The following is a 19,345-nucleotide window of genomic DNA, read 5'->3' as shown; positions in this document are numbered from 1 at the left end:
GGACAGCCAGCAGAGTCAGCTCTCATAGCTGCCCTCGGTCATGGGAAGGATAGAGCACAGAAACCGAGTGGAACAGCGAATCCATCGGAGGAAGACCAAAAGCTAAAGAAATAAATTGTCGCGGTAGACCTGAAGGTCTTTTCAACCAACCAGGAGAATCCAGAAGCAAGATCTTATTACTTTTCTGTAAAGACAGTGATTGCATCTTTTTAAAAGAAAAAATATAATAAAATAACTTAAAACTTTTATAACCTGTAACAGTGGTTACTTCAAAGTTGATTTTACTTACTTAGCAACGCGGGACCCAGGATCGATGCTACTAAGTGGTAAATAGATAAAAAATTTCTATGAAGATATAGGTTATACCGGGGGATAACTTGAAAATATAGATTGACAGGGAGTGAGAATCCCTGTTCACCATTTAGAATGTCATATTGACCCTTTTTGGTATCGGGGGAATTCTAAGAATAGTGGTGAATTTTTTACTTCAATTCCCTACATTCTCCTGTACTTGTCTAATTTTCTGTTGAAAGTATGCAAACTATTTGTCAATATTTAGAGTAAGAATTCACCAAGTAAAAAACTGATATCATTAAATTTAGTAACTACCTTGTATTTATGGCCCTAGTTTTAAATTCTCCCACAAGTGGTAACATTTAGTCCACTTCTATTCTGTCCAACAAATTAATTAATTCAAAAGCCGCTTATCAAATCACCACCAGCTATTGCCTGCTCCACCATTCTGTACAATCATAGTTGATCTTCCCTGCTATGGGAAACTATCCAGTCCAGCTGCTTCTGAATCTGGTTCAAGACCACCTCGCATTCTTCGAAGCACAAGAGAATACAAATTCAATCTACTCAGCCTATCAGAGGATAATCCTCTCATTCCAGGAACAAATCTAGTGAACCTTTACAATAACATTCCAATGCAATATATCCTTGTTTAAATAAGAAAACCAAAAAGGTGTACAACAGTCCATGTGCAGTCTCACCAAAGCCCTACACAATTGTATCACTCGTTATTCTTGTACTCCATCTCCCTTGCAATAAAGGCAGATATGCAATTTGCCTTCCTAAATGTTTGCTCTACCCGCATGCTAACCTTGTGGTTCCTTGTACAAGTACATCCAAGCCTTTCTGAACGACAACATTTACAAGTGTCACACCTTTGAATATTCTGCTTTTCTATTCTTTTTTTTTTAATTTAGAGATCAAATTATTTTTTCCCCGAACTAAGGGGCAATTTAGCTTGGTCGATTCACCCACATTGCACATCTTGGGCTGTGAGGATGAGACCACACAGACATGGGTGCAAACTCCACACGGACAGTGACATGGGGGCGCGATCAAATCCAGGTCCTCGGTGCCATGATGCAGCAGTGTTAACCACTGCGCCACCCTAGCTTTTCTATTCTTATGACCATAGTGAATCATCTCTGACTTCCCTACTTTATGCTCTATTTGTCATCTTTTTTTTTTATAAATATTTTTATTCTCCTCCTGTTTCACATTTTCTCCCGAATTTACACCCACCAACAATAAACAATAATCAGCAACAGATATGTCAATCCCCATAACAAAAACAACGATCCCATCCTCCCACCAACCCCCAAACATCAGTCCGCATGTTTACATAAACAAATGACAAAAAGGAATCAGGGATTACCCAGTCATCCTTAATATACACAGCCCCCCTCCCCCCCCCACCCCAACTAATGTTCGATGTTAGCCAGTTCTTGAAAGTGCATAATAAATAGTGCCCATGACTTCTAGAACCCCTCCGAGCTTCCACTCAGTTCGAACTTAACCTTCCTCTCCATGTCATCTTAATGCCCACTCACTTAACCTGTATATCTCCCTGCAGCCTGTGCCCTACTCAGCTTATATTTATCTAGCTCATCATTAACGAATTTAGACACATTATTCTACTTTCACCTAAGTCATCAACATATTTTGCATATAAGCGAAGGCCCAATGCTGATCCACACAGCACTCGCAAAATTGCAGCCTACCAACTTAAAAATATACCATTCACCCCAACTTCTAGCTTCCTTACGTCAATATATTATCAAACTCCATGAGCCCTTTTTAAAAGACGGTCACAGAATGTGGGCATCACCAGCCAGGCAAGGATTGGTTTCCCATCGAGAATGGCCCCTCAAGAAGCTGGAAGAGATCAGCCGACCTATTAAACCTCTGTAGTCCATATGCTGTAGGTAAACCCACTGTGCTATTAGGGAATTCTAGGAATTTGATTCAGCGATAGTGAAGGAACAATAATATAGATCCAAGTTCAGATGGTGGGCGGCTTAGAGGGGAAATTGCAGGTGGTGTAATTGAGGTCATGGGTTTGGACGGTGCTGTCAAGACTTTTAACGGGTTGCTGCAGGGTATGGTGCATATATACACACAGTGTTGCCACTGAGTCATTGGTGGTGGAAGTCAGTGTTAACACAGTGGATGCGCTGCCATTCAAGGGATTGTTTTTTCCTGCATGGTGGGACAAAACTAGGAATTTTAGATATATCGTATGATAGGCATTTGGTGCAATAAGGGTTAAAAGCATGAATTAGCAGTGATTTTAAAGAATCCGAGGTTGAAAGATTTTGGGAGCCACGGATGTAATTAAAGCATTGGAAAAAGCTTGGGCTAATGGAATGCTGTTTGGATTAAGGAGATTCCTTGTGGAGCTAATTAGATTTCAGCTTGGTAACATGTAATTACTAGGAACCATGGTATCAGACATTTTGCAGAATGTTAATAGGAGATGGGAGCAAAAGTTCAGTTAAAAGAGATGTCTGTAGATGGACTAGCAGCTTCATTCCAGGCAGTTCAGAAGTGTGTGGTTAGAAAGTAAACTGAAATAAGCCGATGCAGCTTCTGAAGAAATACGGCTAGAGTTTCTGCATGGTTCTGACAGGTTTTCCTTTAAAACAGTCTCTGAGAACATATCTGTGAAGAACGTATTCCTGAGTGCTGACCGTGGATTTAGAACGGAGGTGTTTTGTTGGAGTGGGAACTAAGATAGCTGTTTAAGGGTTATTGTATTCACTGTATTGATTAGCATTGTTTTGAGACATATTTGTTAGCTATTCTCTGATGTGATGTTAAAGTTTTTCTGAGACTGTTAATAAAGTTCATTTTAACATACCATATATCCCTATTTCTTTGCAAAATCACTTCTGGAGCAAGGTATCCTGTCCACACAAGTTTAAAAAAAATAAACTATTGTGTCTTCTTTCCAGTATCCTAGCCACTATTGGAGTGACCCGCTCTTGTCACCATAGTATTTATATGGCTGGTCCAGTCTCCCCTCAGCACATTAATAGTGAAGTGAGGGATTTGGCGATGGCAATGTCATTGAATGCCAAGAAATTATTAGATTCTCTCGTGATTGCCATTTCCTGGCACTTGTGGCACACATGTTATTTGCCATTTATCAGCCCATGGTGGTTGTCGCTCAGATCTTGCTGCATATAGACCAGCATGCTCCAGTATCCGGGGAATCACAAATGCTGAAAATTTTGAAATCAGCCCCACTTGCGACCTTAATGATGGAAGGAAGAACATTACTGAAGCAGCAGAATTGACACTACCCCAAGGAGCTCCTGATGTATTTTCCCAGCACAAAATGATTGATCTCCAACAACCAACCTTCCTTGTTGCTCGGTATGTCAACCATTGGGGTTTTCCACACCGATTCCCATTGACTTCAATCTTGCTGGGGCTCCTTGATGCCACAACCAGTCAAATGCTCCTTTGATATCATAGCCAATTTTTCTCCGCGCACGAGTTCAGCTCTTTTGTCGTTTGGACGAAGGCTGTAATGAGGTCAAGAGCTGAGTGGCTCTGGATGAACCAAAACTCAGCGCCAGCGAGCAGACTATTGCTGAGCTGCTTCATAAACGACCCTTTTAATCACTTTGTTAATGAGGATCGAGGAGAGTAGACTAATTGGGCAGTAATTAGCAGGGCTTTTGTCCCCCTTTCAATGGACAAGACAGACCTGGGCAATTTTCCACATTGCCAGGTAGATGCCAGTGTTGAAATGGATTGGTTCGCAGCATGGTTTGTTCTGAAGCACGTGTTTCTAATACTACTGCCGGAATATTGTCAGGGCCCATGGCCTTTGCAGCATCGAATGTCTTCAGCCATTTCTTAATAGAACAGGGAGTGACTGGAATTAGCGTGTGATTCTGTGGACCTCCAAAGGACGCAGAGATGGACCACTTAACCAGCATCTCTGACTAAAGATGGCTGCAAATGGTTCCGCCTTGTCTTTTGAACCAACATGTTGGGATCCCCCACCATTGAGAATGGGGATATTTGTGGAGTCTGCTCCTCCAGCGAGTTGATTGAATCGCCCACCACCATTCACAATGGGACGTGGCAGGACTACAGCTCAGATCTGATCCACTGGTTATGGGACCGCCTAACTCTATTGAAGTTGCTTGCACACTTTGGCATGCAAGTAGTCTAGTGTAGCTTCATTCTGTTGACCTCATTTGCCTCGCACTCCTCCCGGCATGCCCTGCTGTATTCTTCATTGTGATCACCCGGCTTGATGTTAAACACTGTGGGAAATATTCCAGTCCATGAAGTTACAGATTTGGTACAAAACTATTCTGTCGATCACCCACAGTGCCTCATGAATGTCAAGTTTTGAGCTGCAAGGTCCATTGGAAATCTACCGCACAGCTCGGTCATAGTGCCGAATACAATGAAGGGCATCCTCAACACGATGGTGGGACTTCATAAGGACCTAGTAGTGGTCACTCCTATCAATGACATTATGGTCAGGTACATCCTCGACGGGTAGATTTGTGAGGACGATGTCAAGTAGGCTCTTCCCTCCTATTGGGTCTCTTACCACATGCCACAGATGGTGCTGTCTGGGATATTTAAGATGTATAGGGTGTTGAGCATGCGTGTTGCTTCATCCTGCATGGTGTCGTGGTTCTGGGAGTGTTTTTGGAGCCACATTCACCCATCCAACTGTGTGTATTCCATCACACTTCTGACATGCATCTTGTAGACAGTTGACAGGCTTTGGGGAGTCATGAACTACTTGCTGCAGAATTCTCAGCCTTCGATCTGCTCCTGCAGCGAGTGTTTGTGTGGCTGATTCCAGTAGCCTCTAGGAATTTAGTGACATTAATGCAGTTCAATGTCATGAGGAAATGGTTGGTTTACACATCTGAGGCACAAATGGTACTTGCCAGGCAAAGCCTGAATGTTATCGAAGTGTTGCTACATATTGATAGATTGTTTCAGTATATTGAGTGTTAACCTTTTGTTATCAAAGCCTTTGGAAATCCAAGTATATTACATTTAACATATAAATTTAGAGTACCCAATTATTTTTTTTTCACTGGACCTACATATCTTTGCAGACACAGGGAGAACGTGCAAACTCCACACGGACAGTGACCCAGGGCCAGGATTCGCACCTGGGTCCTCAGCACCGTAGACTGCAGTGCTAACCACTGTGCCACATGCCACCCTGGTGGTCCATGCATTTCTTTAAAAAATATTTTTATCGAAACATAATTTTTGCATAACCGTTAGCAACATTTAACACAAGATAATCGTTAACATTATATACAGAAAAAAGAGCTGCTGACATTTAGTGCTCTCCTCGAAAGTCGAGGAACGGTTGCCACCTCCGAGAGAACCCCGTCATGGACCCTGGACCCTCTCAAGGCAAACTTTATTTTCTCGAGACTAAGAAAAACAGCCATGTCACCAATCCAGGTCTCCACACTCGGGGGGGGTTCGAGTCCTTCCACAATAAAAGGATCCCCGGATCGTCTCCGGGCTACCGGGGAGGCAAAGGCTAATAAGTCGGCCTTTTTCGCTTCCTGAACTCCTGGATTGCCTGACACACAAAAGATTGCTATCTCTGAACTCGGCACCACCCACGTCGCGTGTCTAAGATCTTGGACATTGCCTTAGCAAATCCCTGCCGGATTCCCTTAAGAGCCGGGCATGCCCAGAACATATGGACATGGTCTGCTGGGCTTGCCGCACACCTATCCTCAACCCCAAAGAACTTGCTCATTCTGGTTGCCCGTCATGTGTGCCCGGTGGACCACCTTAAACTGGATTAAGCTAAGCCTGGCACATGATGATGAAGAATTAACCCTGTTTAGGGCTTCCACCCACAGGCCCGCATCCAGCTCCCCGTCTAGCTCCTTGCCCTTAAGTTCCCCCACTGGGGCTTCCTCCGCCTCCTGTAGTTCCTGGTAGATGTCCGACACCTTCCCCTCCCCTACCCAGGTGCCGGAGACCACCCAGTCTTGTATCCTGCGTTGGGGTAGCAACGGAAATGTCAGTCTGTTTTTTAAGAAAGGCGCGTACCTGAAGGCATTTAAAGGGGCAAATTGAATTTCTCCTCCAGCACTTTCAAGCTGGTAAAAGTCCCATCTATGAACAGGTCCCCCATCCTTTTAATATCTGCCCTATGCTAGCTTTGAAACCCTCCGTCTATCTTGCCCGTATTGCCTCGTTACGTATCGGGGTCCAAACTGAGGCTCCCTCCACCCCCATGTCTTCTCCACTGACCCCAGATCCTTAATGCCGCCGCCGCCACCACCGGGCTTGAGGAGTAGCGCGCCGCGAGAACGGCAGAGGTGACGTTACAAGTGCCCCTAAGCTGGTGCCTTTGCATGAGGACGCCTCTAACCACTCCCACGTCGACCCCTCCCCCAGCACCCATTTCCTAATCATGGCTTTGTTAGCCACCCAATAGTAGCTGCATAAATTCGGCAGTGCCAGCGCCCCCCCCCCCAACCCAATTGCGCTCTAGATACAGTCTCTTTACTCGCGGGGTCTTATTTGCCCATACAAATCTCAAGATGATCTTGTTCACCCGCTTAAAGATGGACTTCCTGGTGGTCCATTCCTAGTAACTACCTCGCAAACCTTGCTGGGAAATGCGGGCAGACACCAAATAATTGCATCTAGCTGTAATTTCCCACACAGATTAAAAAGACATTGCAGTGTTAATGTAAGCCTACTTGTGATAATAATAATTATTACTTATTTTCAATTTAAATGGGTAGCACGATGGCACAGTGCTCAGCACTCCTGCCTAAGACGCTGAGGGCCCGGGCTCAATCCCGGCCCTGGGTCATTGTCCTGAGTTTGCACATTCACCCCATGGGCTTGATCCCCACAACCCAAAGATGTGCATGGTAGGTGGATTGGTCACGTTAAATTGCACCTTAATTGGGAAAAAATAATTGGTTACTCTAAAAAAAATTAAATTAATACATTGTTAACCAATTAAATTATCTAGGCATTAAGTATACCATACCACTTCCTCTTCTAATATTTCTGTTCTTTATGGATTAGCAATTCACCAAGTTGTTGACCTATAAAGTAGCGATAGCGAATAATTTCGGAGTACAAATACCCTTTACGGAATCTTAATTCACCTCTTTTTAATTGTTAAACGTCTCTAGGATAAGAAGGGGTAGAAAATCAGCTTAAAAATATATTTCTAAAGTATTTCACACGCTGGCAATGATCCCCAATTACAATTTACCTGGACCAACTTGAAAAGATATCATGATCTAATAAACAATTTATCTTCATGAGGTAGAAGGCTCATGTCAGGATGTCTGGCGAAAACAAAATAAGGTTGAGAAATATATTTAACCAATTTCTAATGCAGAAAAAAATAACCACCTGAAAAAATAGCTTTAGAGGGCAGCACGGTGTTTAGCACTGCGGCCTCACGGCGCTAATGTCCCAGGTTCGATCCCAGCTCTGGGCCACTGTCCGTGTGGAGTTTGCACATTCTCCCAGTGTTTGCGTAGGTTTCACCCCCACAACCCAAAAAAAATGTGCAGGGTCGGTGGATTGGCCATGCTAAATTGCACCTTGATTGGAAAAAAATGAATTGGATGTTCTAAATTTATTTATTTAAATTGCTTTTGATGCTTTAAAAAGCAGTATTTGGGAACTCTGAATCTTAAACTACAATTCAATTTTTCCTGATCCAGAAGGTTATCCTGAAGTGTTCATACACAAACAGCTACTTTTTACAAGAGGAAAGAGGTGAATTAAGGAGTAGGATGTTGGGGCACTGGCGGTCCAGAATTCCACTGCCTTATTAAAGATTGTCATTCACTGCTCGTAATGTGCACTTGTTATGAGCAGCATTCATTTGTTGAGTTGGTCAATATTGGAGACAAAATCCTCTTATGAGAAGAAAATGTGCAGTAAACGTTTGATCAGATCTCAAGTTCCCAATATACAATGAATGACTGAAAAAGCAAGCGACTTGCATAGAAAAACCTGCAAACTAATTTGTACATCACAAGACCTTACAAACAGGTAGCAATTTTCCTGGAGGGAATAATTGTGGCCCAAACATCTTCAAACCAGACAATTGGAAAATTGGGTGTTGGTTTCACGTCTTAATCAAACAACGTATTTCAGTTTACAAATAAAGGCATAAGATTTATAATTATCAAAAACAAAAGTTCATAGGGGATGGCACAAGGGGTTATTACTGCAGCCTCACAGCTTCAGGGTTCCAGGTGACTGACTGTGTGGAGTTTGCACTTTCGCCTCCTTGGGTTTCCACCGGGTGCTCCGGTTTCCTCCCGCAGTCCAAAATGTGCAGGTTAGGTGGATTGACCATGCTAAATTGCCCCTTTGTGTCCAAAAGGTTAGGTAGGTAACTGGGATAGGGTGGAGGAGTGGGCTTAAGTAGGGTGCTCTGTCCGAGGGCCGATGCCCTTCGGGGCTGGTTTAGCACAGTGGGCTAAACAGCTGGCTTGTAATGCAGAAGACCACCAGCAGCGCAGGTTAAATTCCCGTAACGGCATCCCCAAACAGGTGCCGGAATTTGGCGACTAGGGGCTTTTCACAGTAACTTTCTTGAAACCTACTTGTGGCAATAAGCGATTATTATTATGCAGACTTGATGGGCCGAATGGCCTCCTTCTGCACTGTAAATTCTGTGATACACTCGAGCGATCAACACTGCCCCAGCTTTTCAGCTGTGAATAAAGTAGTGTAAATTCAAGGAAATTCCGCTGGAGTGACAAATCCAAGCTTGTAATTTCCCCAATATCACTCAAGTAAACTGATTTTGCTTTTTCCATGCACAGGGTATAAGAATGAACCAAAACCTTTTGTTTTTGATTGGTACAAATTTACCAATGCTGAAAATGTGTGATTTTTTTTTTAAATGTCAGCTGACACTGTAAAATAAAGGGAAACATTATAGCACAAGAGGTTAAAGTTTTCCCTTATGCTAATGTGCACCGACACCCTTTGCAGCCACAAGATACAACAATGCGTCAAAATCAATCGGAGTTGGCCGCCAATATCCACTGCCGTGTGGATTTGCACGGATGGAGTAGGGGGAGAGAGGGGGTCAAGATTCAGTGGCGGTGGCCGGTGATTGCGGGGAAAAGTGAGCGCGGGGAGGGGCGGCGCGGGGAGAACAAAGACCCCGAGCTCGGAGCGGCAAACTCACCAGCCTGATGAAGCCGAACCCTTTATCCTTGTTGATGAAGATCTCGGACGGCTCGCCGTACTTGTCGAACATCTTCTTGAACTCGACGTCGGACACGTCGTTGGGCAGGTTGCCGACAAATAGGCGGCAGCGCTGCGTGTAGGTCTTCTCGCCGGGCTTGCGGAAATTGGTCATGTCGACTGTGATGCCGGGCTCGGGCGGCTCGCCACGTCGGGAGGCCTGGTGATGGTGGTTGTTGGCGGCGCTGCCGCCGGGCCCCGAGCCTCCATCCTGGCGGTATTCTCTCTTACGCGGGCTGCTGTTGTCGTTGCGGTTCCTGCCGCTGGATTTCTGGATGTGATCTTGCATGATTCTGGGGATTCAACAAAAGAAAAATCTGAAGCTCCGGAAATTTTAACTGGAACACGAGAGAGAAAGAGAAAGAATTCCGCCTCCCGCTCAATTTTTTCCCCCTACGTTAAGGCCCCTATCTTCGATGCGTATTTTCTTTAACACTTTTGCACGCAAGGCAGGAAAAGATGCTTTGGCTATTTCGACTCCAATCGTGTTGTTTTTTTTCCCCCGTCAATTTGATTTTTTTACCTCACGATCTCAGGCCGCTGCTACTGACGAACAAACCAAAGCCGCGAGGAAAAAAGGGCGCCGGGGAAAAAAAAAAACCAGCCCGCACCTCAACCGAACTTGAAACCGGGGGGGGGAGGGTCCAAGGGGGGAAGGGGCGTGAACGCCTGTCCTCCTGCCCATCGATTGGCGGATCCTGTGGGGTTGACGACGACGCATTGTGCTGTCACAATGGGACACCGCACTTCGCTCACCGCCCATTGGTCGGCCCGGCCGTCACTCAGTCTGCGGGCCGAGAGCCATCACTTTTGTGCGAGCCGAAGGTCGGGTCGGCATGTGCTCCGCTCCTGCGTCATTTTGAATGCGGGCGGCGATGCGAGCGAATTCTTCCCGAATCTTTTTTTTTTTAAAAGCTCAGTGGCAAGAAGCGCAGTCGACAAGGGAGGATCCGTTGGTAATGTTTAAAAGTCAGTCCCATCCTCCCCCGAAATGTTTTTAAATTCGGGGGGATTTTATTTTGACTGCAACGTTGAGATTTCGCCACATGAAATCGATTCGCAGTTTCGCAATTGCGAGAGATTTGCTTTCTTTCCGAGGGAGGGTTTATTTTATTTTTGCAAAGAGATACCATGGTGAACTTCGAATGCCTAAAAAGGGAACCTCTAACTAGACTACACTCATGCTGCTATTCAACAAGGGAACCTCTCACTAGACTACACTCATGCTGCTATTCAACAAGGGAACCTCTAACTGTCTCTAACTAGACTACACTCATGCTGCTATTTAACAATCAAAGAATTTATCTTACAATACAAAAATCCGATAGCATCACATTTCTTCTTACTAGCATTCATACAAAGTAAGCTTTATTAACTAAAACAACAACCGCGGAATTTTTTAAAGAGAAAGGTTCAGAGTGTGGGGTTTGCTGGAGTCTGCGGAAAGGGGTTCTAGATGTGTATACTGGAGGGCGGGAGGCTTTCCTCCATTTTCGCAATTAATTGTCTGGATGACACCACAATATGGCTATCGCTAGTAAGGCTTCCATTATGTATGACAGGGAATGCCACTTAACGAGATTCTCACACCATGTGAGGGTATTGATGGCTGGGTCTATGTGTGGCGTAGTGTCCGGGTTGGTTGTGTTGGGTGTTCGGGGCTTGTGTGGCGTGGGAGGTAGGTAACGCGCGCAACTGTACTGTTCCAGCGACGATCATGATGCCGATTATCAGGGTCGTCTTCATTTTATTTAGGTTTTCCTTTGCCTTTGAGTATCTTCGTGTCTTCCTAGGGGAACAAGCATAGTGTCTGTCACTATCTTGCCGCTTAACATCTCGTTTGTCTGTTTCTCCTTAACGTCAATTTCCCATTACAATTGTCACCATATGTGACTCCCTCATTTTTTTTAACCAACCATTTGCGGAGACAAGACATGCGGGAAAAAAATGTCTGTGTCACAGTGCGAGCACTCTCGCAGCCTGTGGTCGATGGACTGAGTGGGCAGACAATTGCTCCGTCCTCTGCAAACTTGTTTTTCCAACCATGTGTTTCTGACATGTAAATAGTATGTGGGGGATAGCAATCGAAGGGTTGCCGGAAAGGGCAAAAGTTGTGGCAAAAAGCATTCTTTAAACCACAGTACTAGAAAAGAGCAGCAAAAGAGTTTCGAAAACAATTATCCAAACGGGGCGGTGTTTGTGAACCGCGGCAGGGCATAAACGGGTGGGATCCCCGGGTAGGGCAGTGATCAGTGCCGTTACTCCACTACCTGAGCTTGGCTGACCAAATGTATAGGGGGTCCCAAGGCAAGACGGGGATAAGTGCTGTTACTCCACTGCCTGAGTGACCTTCCAAGAGCGGTTTTCCGTTTGGATATGTGATTATATAAATATAAATTTTTATAAATTTGTAAATATATGGGCTCCAGACAAACGTGTTTCTTTAACTGCCATGTGGCGTCGGAAGAGTAGATATGACTGCATCAAGAAAGTGTCCGTGAGGATGACACACAAAATCGTACAAGAGAGAACGAACAATATTTAAGCACAAACTAAACATAAAAGCGGGCAGGTTCCATCAGAGTACAGAATACCGTAAATCTCAATCGGTTCCTGACTCATCATCTGGACACCTCAAGGTTCCATTCCAAATAGATTTTTAAAGGGGTTACCATGGTGGGAATCAGACTCGGAGTTGTCACCATCACCCGGGTGCCAAACTCGCTCATGGAGTTTGCGTGCTAACGCGACTTGTGCCAATGTGGGGTCCATTTCATCATTCCTTGTCAGACGACAGGAATTATCACGATGCCAGTGTTTCATGTTCCGTTGGGAGGTTACAAGGGGGCTGTCGCTATCGTTGGGTGGTGGGTCAGGTTCCGTTGTGGGCAATCAAATCGTTTCAAAGATGCTGAATGTGTCGTAGCCGGGGTCTCTGGGCCTGTAGTGACTGGGGCCTGGTATGTGGGATCTTTGTTCGGGTCTCTCAGGGGCTTCAGTTGTGCTGTCGCTAGCAGCCAAATCAAGCGTCAGGGTGAAATTTGATTCTGGGTGGGGGCGTGGTCAAGGTCATGTGTGGACGTGCTACTGCTGGGGGAGGAGGTACTTGGGTTGTCAATGGGCGGGGCCTCATTGTCTGCCATCGCCAATGAGAGGTGGTGCAAGAGGCTGCACTGCGTTCCATAAACCTTACGTTGATTTCCATGGAACCATCCAGATTTTCCGTCTGGATACGTGATTTTATAAACTGAGGGGCTTACTTTGTTTGAGATTGAAGAGGGTCCTGCAAATTTTGGGGAGAGAAATGAGCTGGGGTTATATAAGGTGATCATTACTTGCTGTCCGACTGTATACTCTGTCGGATGTACTTTTTTATCAAAGCAGGCCTTACTCTGCTTTCGTTTAGGGCCTAGTCGAACAGCTGCAGCGAGCTGTGCTGCTTTAATATTTTCTAACATGTGCTGGACTGCATTCTCATGGGTCAGGGCGGTGACTGCGGGGCTGGCCAAATCAAGTCCTATTAAGTATTCGGTACCCTTCATGGGTCGTCTGGTCATGAGGGTATGGGGTATATCCTGTTGAGCTTGACACTGTGTTCCTAATAAACATCAGTGCGAATGGGAGCACAATTAGATTATATTGGTCCCCTCCCCCCCCTGCAGAAATGGAGACAAGTATGTGTTAGTGGTGATAGACACATTTACGAAATGGGTCGAAGCGTTCCCCTCGAGAACAAATACATGTGCTCCACAATGCCGCTGGACTGCGGGTGATAGGCAATGTGGAACTTTTGTTTAATCCCAAATATCGGCATCACATTTTTCATGACACTGCCCGTAAAGTGGGAACCTTGGTGCGACTCAATACGACGGGAGAGTCCGTGTCGTAAAAATTTGCTCTGTTAAGATCTTTGCCGTTGACTTGGCTGTATTTGTTCTCGAAGGGAACACTTCGCTAGGGTATCACCACTAACACATACTTGAATCCATTTCTGTGGGAGGGGGGGGGGGGGCCAATATAATCAAATTGAAGTTTTGTCCACGGACCATTTACAGGGCAGGTGTGGCATAGCTGGGCTTTTTTCGCATACCTATCGGGGTTGTTTTGAGCACAAATTAAACAGTTTTCGACGTAATGAGATATGTCGGTTTTCAAATCAGGCCACCAGCAGAGGTCTGAGGTGGGCAAGGCTGGATTCAATCCCTTGGTGTCCATGTCCGTCATGGAACTTACAAATTTTCTCATTCCTAGGGACTACATAAATTCCATCTTTTAAAACGATTCCCTCATGGACCGTCAAAGAATTCCTAAACTTTTTGTAGGGAGCTGGGAAGTTTCCTTTTAAAATTTCTGTTCATGCTTCGTCTTCTTTCTGTGCCTGGGCTAAGTCTTGGATGTTGGTCTGTGAGACCTGACCTGTGTGTACTGGGGCACTCTCGGGGGGGGGGTTGCCAAAAGTGACCATGTCGTGAGCCTGACTTCGCTAGGGCGTCAGCTTTCACATTACCGGGTGGGGAGGAACGATGGTGACTTCTTACTTTAACAATGCCATATTTCCTGCCTTTAGCTGTCTGAAGGATATGTTTGAGCTGTGGGTAGAGGTTTTCCATCAGAAATAAATCCTCTCGATTCCCACAGGGGTAGGAATTCCGTTAGGCTGTTGCAGACGTACAAACTGTCCGAATATATGTCTGCAGGGGTCGGGAATGAATCGGGGTGCTGGACAATGTAAGCAATGGCCGCTAACTCGGCTGCCTGCGAACCTATGTGTCCAGGCAACTTTAAACCTATCTCTTCTAAAGTGCATCCCTGTGCCTCTTCTACATAAATACCACAGCCTGTTATCCTTTTTCCCTCAAGGACTGTGGAGGAGCCATCTAAGTAAATTCTCAGTGCTTTGTCTGTGGACTGGGGTCCGATACCTGTCTTTCTTGGTACAGACTTGGGAACAAAGGAGCTTGTGCTGTGCTTGGGGGCTATGATCTCGCACTCATGTGGGGTTCCTGTATAGTGCAAATTATTGTCCAGAAACGTGTGCGTTTTTGTCCATTTTACAGTGATGTCGCGTCCCTATAGGAGTAGGTGTAGGGTCCATCGCGCTGCTCGGATTTGGCTTACTGTGCCGTCTTTTAGTCTGCCGTCCAATAAAAGCTGTGTCAGGGTGTGCTCGGTCAAAATGGTTACTGGGTTGAGTCCAGTTATGTACGACAAGTACTGTACCACCCAGAAAACTGCTAATAGGTGCCTCGCAGGCTGAAAATCCTTGTTCCACCGGATCTAAGACTCGTGAGTCATAGGCTATGGGTCCTAGACGATCGTGCCTTTCCTGCAGGAGTATGGCCGAAAGGGTTCGGTCTGTGGTCGCTACTTCTATCACGTATGGGGAGTGTGGATCTGAGGCTTACAAAGCGGGGGCTGTGCTGAGGGCGCGTTTCAATGCATCCACAGCATCCGTGTGCTGTGGAAGCCATTTCCATGGGGCCTGCTTATTTAGGAGCTCAGAAAGTAGGGTTGCTTTTGTGGCGAATCCGTCTATGTGGTTCCTACAAAATCCAACCAGTCCTAAAAATGACCGGAGTGCTGTAACGTTTTGGGGAAAGGGCAAATTTACAATGGAATCATGCGTGATGACCGTACCTAAACATGTGAATTTTTCCTGAAGGATTTGGGGTTAATTTTGCATCCAATCGATGTGAGCAGTTGTAATAATTCAGAAAGAAGTGAGATGTGCTCTTCCTTGGTGTCCGTCTGTAGGAGCAAGTCGTCCACATACTGAACAAGGCATTCAGGGCGGGAAAATTTAGATAATCCGTTTGCCAATTCTGAAAAATAGAGGGGGAGTTGTGGAAGGCACGTCCACATGTACTGCTGTCCCTGGAAAGTGAACGCAAATTTATACTGGCATGCTTTGTCCAGTGGTATGGACCAAAAGCCATTACTGATATCTAATACCGTAAAAGATTTTGACTGGAGTCCTTGTCTCAACATGGTCTCGGGACACGTGGCAACAGTGGGGGCTGCTAGAGGAGTCACTTTGTTCAATTCTCTGCAGTCGATGGTCAGTCGCCATGAACCATCAGGTTTTCTTACTGGCCAAATCGGGGCATTATCAGTCGATGCGACGGGTCGAATCACACCCTGATGCAATAAACTTTGAATTTCCTTGGCTATCTCTCCGTCGGCTTGCTAGGGGAAGCCGTATTGTTTCTGGGGCTTGGGATCGGGACCTGTCATGTTTACTACACCTGGGATTTTGCCACAGTTGTACTTGTGCTGGGCAAATGCTGCCTTATGTCTTTTCAAGACCTCTCTAACCACTTTGTCTGTGGTCATGGTTTGTGGATCAAACCAGTACTCTCCTACTGAGCTGATTCTATGGGCATAATCTCCTACTGTGAGCGTGGCGGGGGCTCGCGTAGCCATTTTCCATATACAGTTGTTGACTGCGTCGAATTAAACGTGCGTACTCATGAAACCTATGCCTATGATGTGTTCCGCTGCCTGGGGTAAATCTACTAAAACGACCAAGTGTTTTGTTTTACTATTACCAAGCTGTACGTCCACAGGGGCTGTGATGTGTCCCTGCTGGAGGTGACCTGTAAAGCGACTAAGGGTAATGATGTCCTTAGTGGGCCATATCTCTTTCTGGTACATGATGGAGGCATTTAACGTGGTTCGGCACCCTCCTGTGTCCCAAAGGAACTCTACGGGGTGTCCCCGGACTATACCTGCAACTACCGGTCTTCCGGACTTATCCCAAGGGGTATCGCAGACCCAGGTTGGGGAGCCCGAACATCATCAATCGGTGCCGTTTATGGCCGAATTATCTGGTCGGGCACTAACACTATGGATGGGTCTGGCATTATTTCTGGGGGGGCGTTTGGGTGCTGATTCCTTTGCTGCTTCGGGGGGGCATTGCATTCTCGTGCGTAATGTCCCTCGTGTCCACAATTATAACATTCTTGTGACTTGGGGTGCTGTGCGCTACTTCGCCTTCATTTACCCATGCGGGGTCTTGGTGTGCCCTTACTGGATTCATTGTGGCGTCTACTCTCTCGTGCTCGGTCTTTCTCTGTATAGACTGTTCCCAAGCTCTGGACAATCGTTTTAGAACCCACACTTCAATGTGTGCTGGGTCTGAGGGGTCGTAACTGGCACATGCCTTCTGTCCTGCCTCTGTGGCATGGGATACTGGTGTACGGGTCCATTTGACTGTATTGTCTGCTGATAAATGGACGCGGGCTAACTCACCAAATACAGCAGTAAAATGGATCCAAAGGCATCCAGCAAACGCTGCTGGATGCTCTCCCTTTTTCTGCCTGCACCAGTTGAGTCCGTCTACCGGATCTCCTCTGTTGTATCCTATGGCCTCTAAAATGGCCGTTTTCATTTCTTGGAGGCTACCTCCTCCTACATTTTGTGGGTCGGGAACGGTTGAACTAACTGAGGTGTCTAAGCACGTAACTATGAGCTTTACCTCTTCCGGCTCGTCTAAACCGTGCATGAGGGTCTGTTGTTTCACTAACTTGAAAAAGTGATGTGGGTCTGATGTGTGGTGGAAAGTCTCTATCTTCTCGCGGGCATCTCGTAACTGGGTGATAGATAATGGTGTGGTGTACCCAAAATCGGGTTGGCCTTCCGTGGTAACCTGCGCTGCATGGTAATGGGGTACATTGGGTTGGGTGCTGCCTGCGCAGTCGGTGGTGCGGGTGCTTTTCTTTTCGGGGCCTGAGGGGCTCTATTTTGATTCTCTGTCTCACTTGTGTACCGTTGGGCATTGTCACTGAGTTCCTGCCAATTGGTGCCGTCTTCCTAGTCTAGCTGTGGGCCAAAGGTGTCTCTAAACCCATTTTGAACCGATAGCAGGGATTGCAACTTTGCAATTTGCTGCCTGCATTTGGCATGATCCACGAACTCTGCTTCTGTTCCGTGGTGGAACTGTGGAGTGCTAGGAGGGCTGCCTTTAGATCATCGCACTGTTTCCTTAACTGTTGTACCTGATTCTCTGTCTCTTCTCTTACCAATACAGCACATTGTGTGTTCTGGTAGGCCTTATCGCATTGGATTTGGAAGCTGCTACGGTGGGCGAGACAGGATTGATGTGCCCTCTTGACATTATCCATTTCCTTGTCCTTCGCCGTTAACTGCTCCCGGAGCTATACATTTAATCTCTCGCTTTCACTTAAATCTCCCTCTCTACCTCTCTCCTTCTCCTCAGGCTGCTTGCGGAGCGTCCTCATGACCTCCTCTGTGCCTCACAATTGTGCCAGACAGGACACAATTGCCATCGGCTTACGAACCTTAGTCAAAGTCTTTTTATGGATCTCGGTCAGGTAGTCCCACCAAGTCTGTTCTATGCTGCCAGGATCTGTCTCTTCATTCGCGCAAAATTCGGACCAAAGGGGCCATCCTTTCCCCTTTAGGTATCTCCTAATCGCTTCTTCCCATACGGGAAACTGTTCTGATCTATTGGTACTTGTGGATGCATAAGGCGTTCCATTGCCTTCATGGCTATCCCTACAATTACTTCTGTCTCTTACCGGAAATTTGGAACAAGGGGGAATAAAGCGGTGGTGCAAACACGGGTACGGCTCAAGCTATTTTCCGGTTTACGCAACTCCCAAAAGTTTCACGCAACAAAATCTATCGCGGTTACCTTATATCCCTTTGTTAGTACGCATGCAAATTACACACTTCCGAATTCTGGAGGTTTGATTGATACTGGTTTCGCTTGTGGTTTCTTTTACTTTGCCAATTTGGATTCTAATTCAAATGCTTTTGTGGGTTCTCTCGGCGTGACACGATCACTTCTGGGTCGAGTCCCGGCAGATGTCGCCAATAACTGTTGTGCTTTCTTTTACTTTGTCTTTTCAGTGGCTCTGTTCCAATTATGGCAATCAGTGAATTTGCGTTTCTTTCTGTGTTATCTATGTCCAATGCTTAGAGTCGCCAGGTATCAAATGATACCACCACAAGTTTCAACCAGCTATCGATCAAAGAGCCAAACACCAGTTAGTTAAAGGTCAAGGGTACTTTATTTACACACAATTAGTCATGCAACATGAACACTACTAGTTAACTACACCTATCGACTAAGACAACCTGTACTTAACTTCGGGCACCCGGCTTAGGTCAAAAAACAGTGGCCGCTGTTCGATTCTGGATCTATCGGGTTCGAAGGAGTAACTGCTGCTCAGCTGGGCTCATCCGTCTGGTAGCGAGCGTTGAACTTGTACTTGCTTCTGGTGTTGCTGCACTTGGAGATGGCCATGACCGGGTACTAGGACCAAGAGAGAGCGAACATATGGCGAACTCTTTTTCTTATACTCGGGGGGTTTTCGCACTCTTTTGGGCGGTCCTTCGATTTGGGCCTAATTGGGTGATGCCTGATCACTCTGTTCGATTCCTTAGCCAATAAGTGGGCGGGGATCTGTATGGCTGGGCGTGTCCCAAGCGGTCATTGACCCCGTTGTTTGCGTTTCCCTTGAACAGGGAGTGGTATCGGCCCCATTAAAATGCTAATTGGATGGAGTTTCGATACCGTCTGGACTTCTTGCTTACAAATATGCATTTCAGGCTCTGAGCCTGCCCGAGTCTTGGCTTGTCCATTTTACCCGCTAGGCTTTGCGAGTTTCTCTGTACCTAGTTGAAAGTGGCCATCCCAGATGGCTACAGTGTAGATATACTCCAGGCTACCCCTTTGTGGCCTGAAGCGGCAGATATCCAACGAGTACCGCAACCAAGAAGTGGCAAGTCAGGAGAAGAGCTTTGGCACGGCGGTTATGCA

General features: G+C 46.1%; 2 protein-coding genes across 6 annotated transcripts in view; one reads left to right on the top strand and one right to left on the bottom strand.

Moving 5' to 3' along the window:
- Positions 1–19,345, bottom strand: part of LOC140421136 (non-POU domain-containing octamer-binding protein-like) — an 87,007-nt gene that overhangs the window by 52,579 nt on the left and 15,083 nt on the right. For 3 of the 4 annotated variants that reach the window (XM_072505570.1, XM_072505567.1, XM_072505569.1), the window contains exon 2: positions 9,500–9,851. In XM_072505570.1, the coding sequence (XP_072361671.1) occupies positions 9,500–9,851 (352 nt within the window). Of the gene's footprint in view, positions 1–9,499; positions 9,852–10,081; positions 10,225–19,345 lie in introns of those variants that run through there. The other variant, XM_072505568.1, reaches the window with a different exon arrangement.
- The window catches only part of c1galt1c1 (C1GALT1-specific chaperone 1), a 29,367-nt gene continuing 20,402 nt past the window's right edge, over positions 10,381–19,345 (top strand). Inside the window, exon 1 of one of the 2 annotated variants that reach the window (XM_072505574.1) lies at positions 10,381–10,527. The gene's annotated coding sequence lies outside the window, so the exon portion shown is untranslated. The remainder of the gene's footprint in view (positions 10,528–19,345) is intronic. The other variant, XM_072505572.1, reaches the window with a different exon arrangement.

Source organism: Scyliorhinus torazame, chromosome 5 (assembly GCF_047496885.1).
Source record: "Scyliorhinus torazame isolate Kashiwa2021f chromosome 5, sScyTor2.1, whole genome shotgun sequence".
Lineage (NCBI taxonomy): Eukaryota > Metazoa > Chordata > Chondrichthyes > Carcharhiniformes > Scyliorhinidae > Scyliorhinus > Scyliorhinus torazame.
The sequence above is the reverse complement of the archived record's forward strand: the minus strand, read 5'-3'. Positions and strand labels throughout refer to the sequence as shown.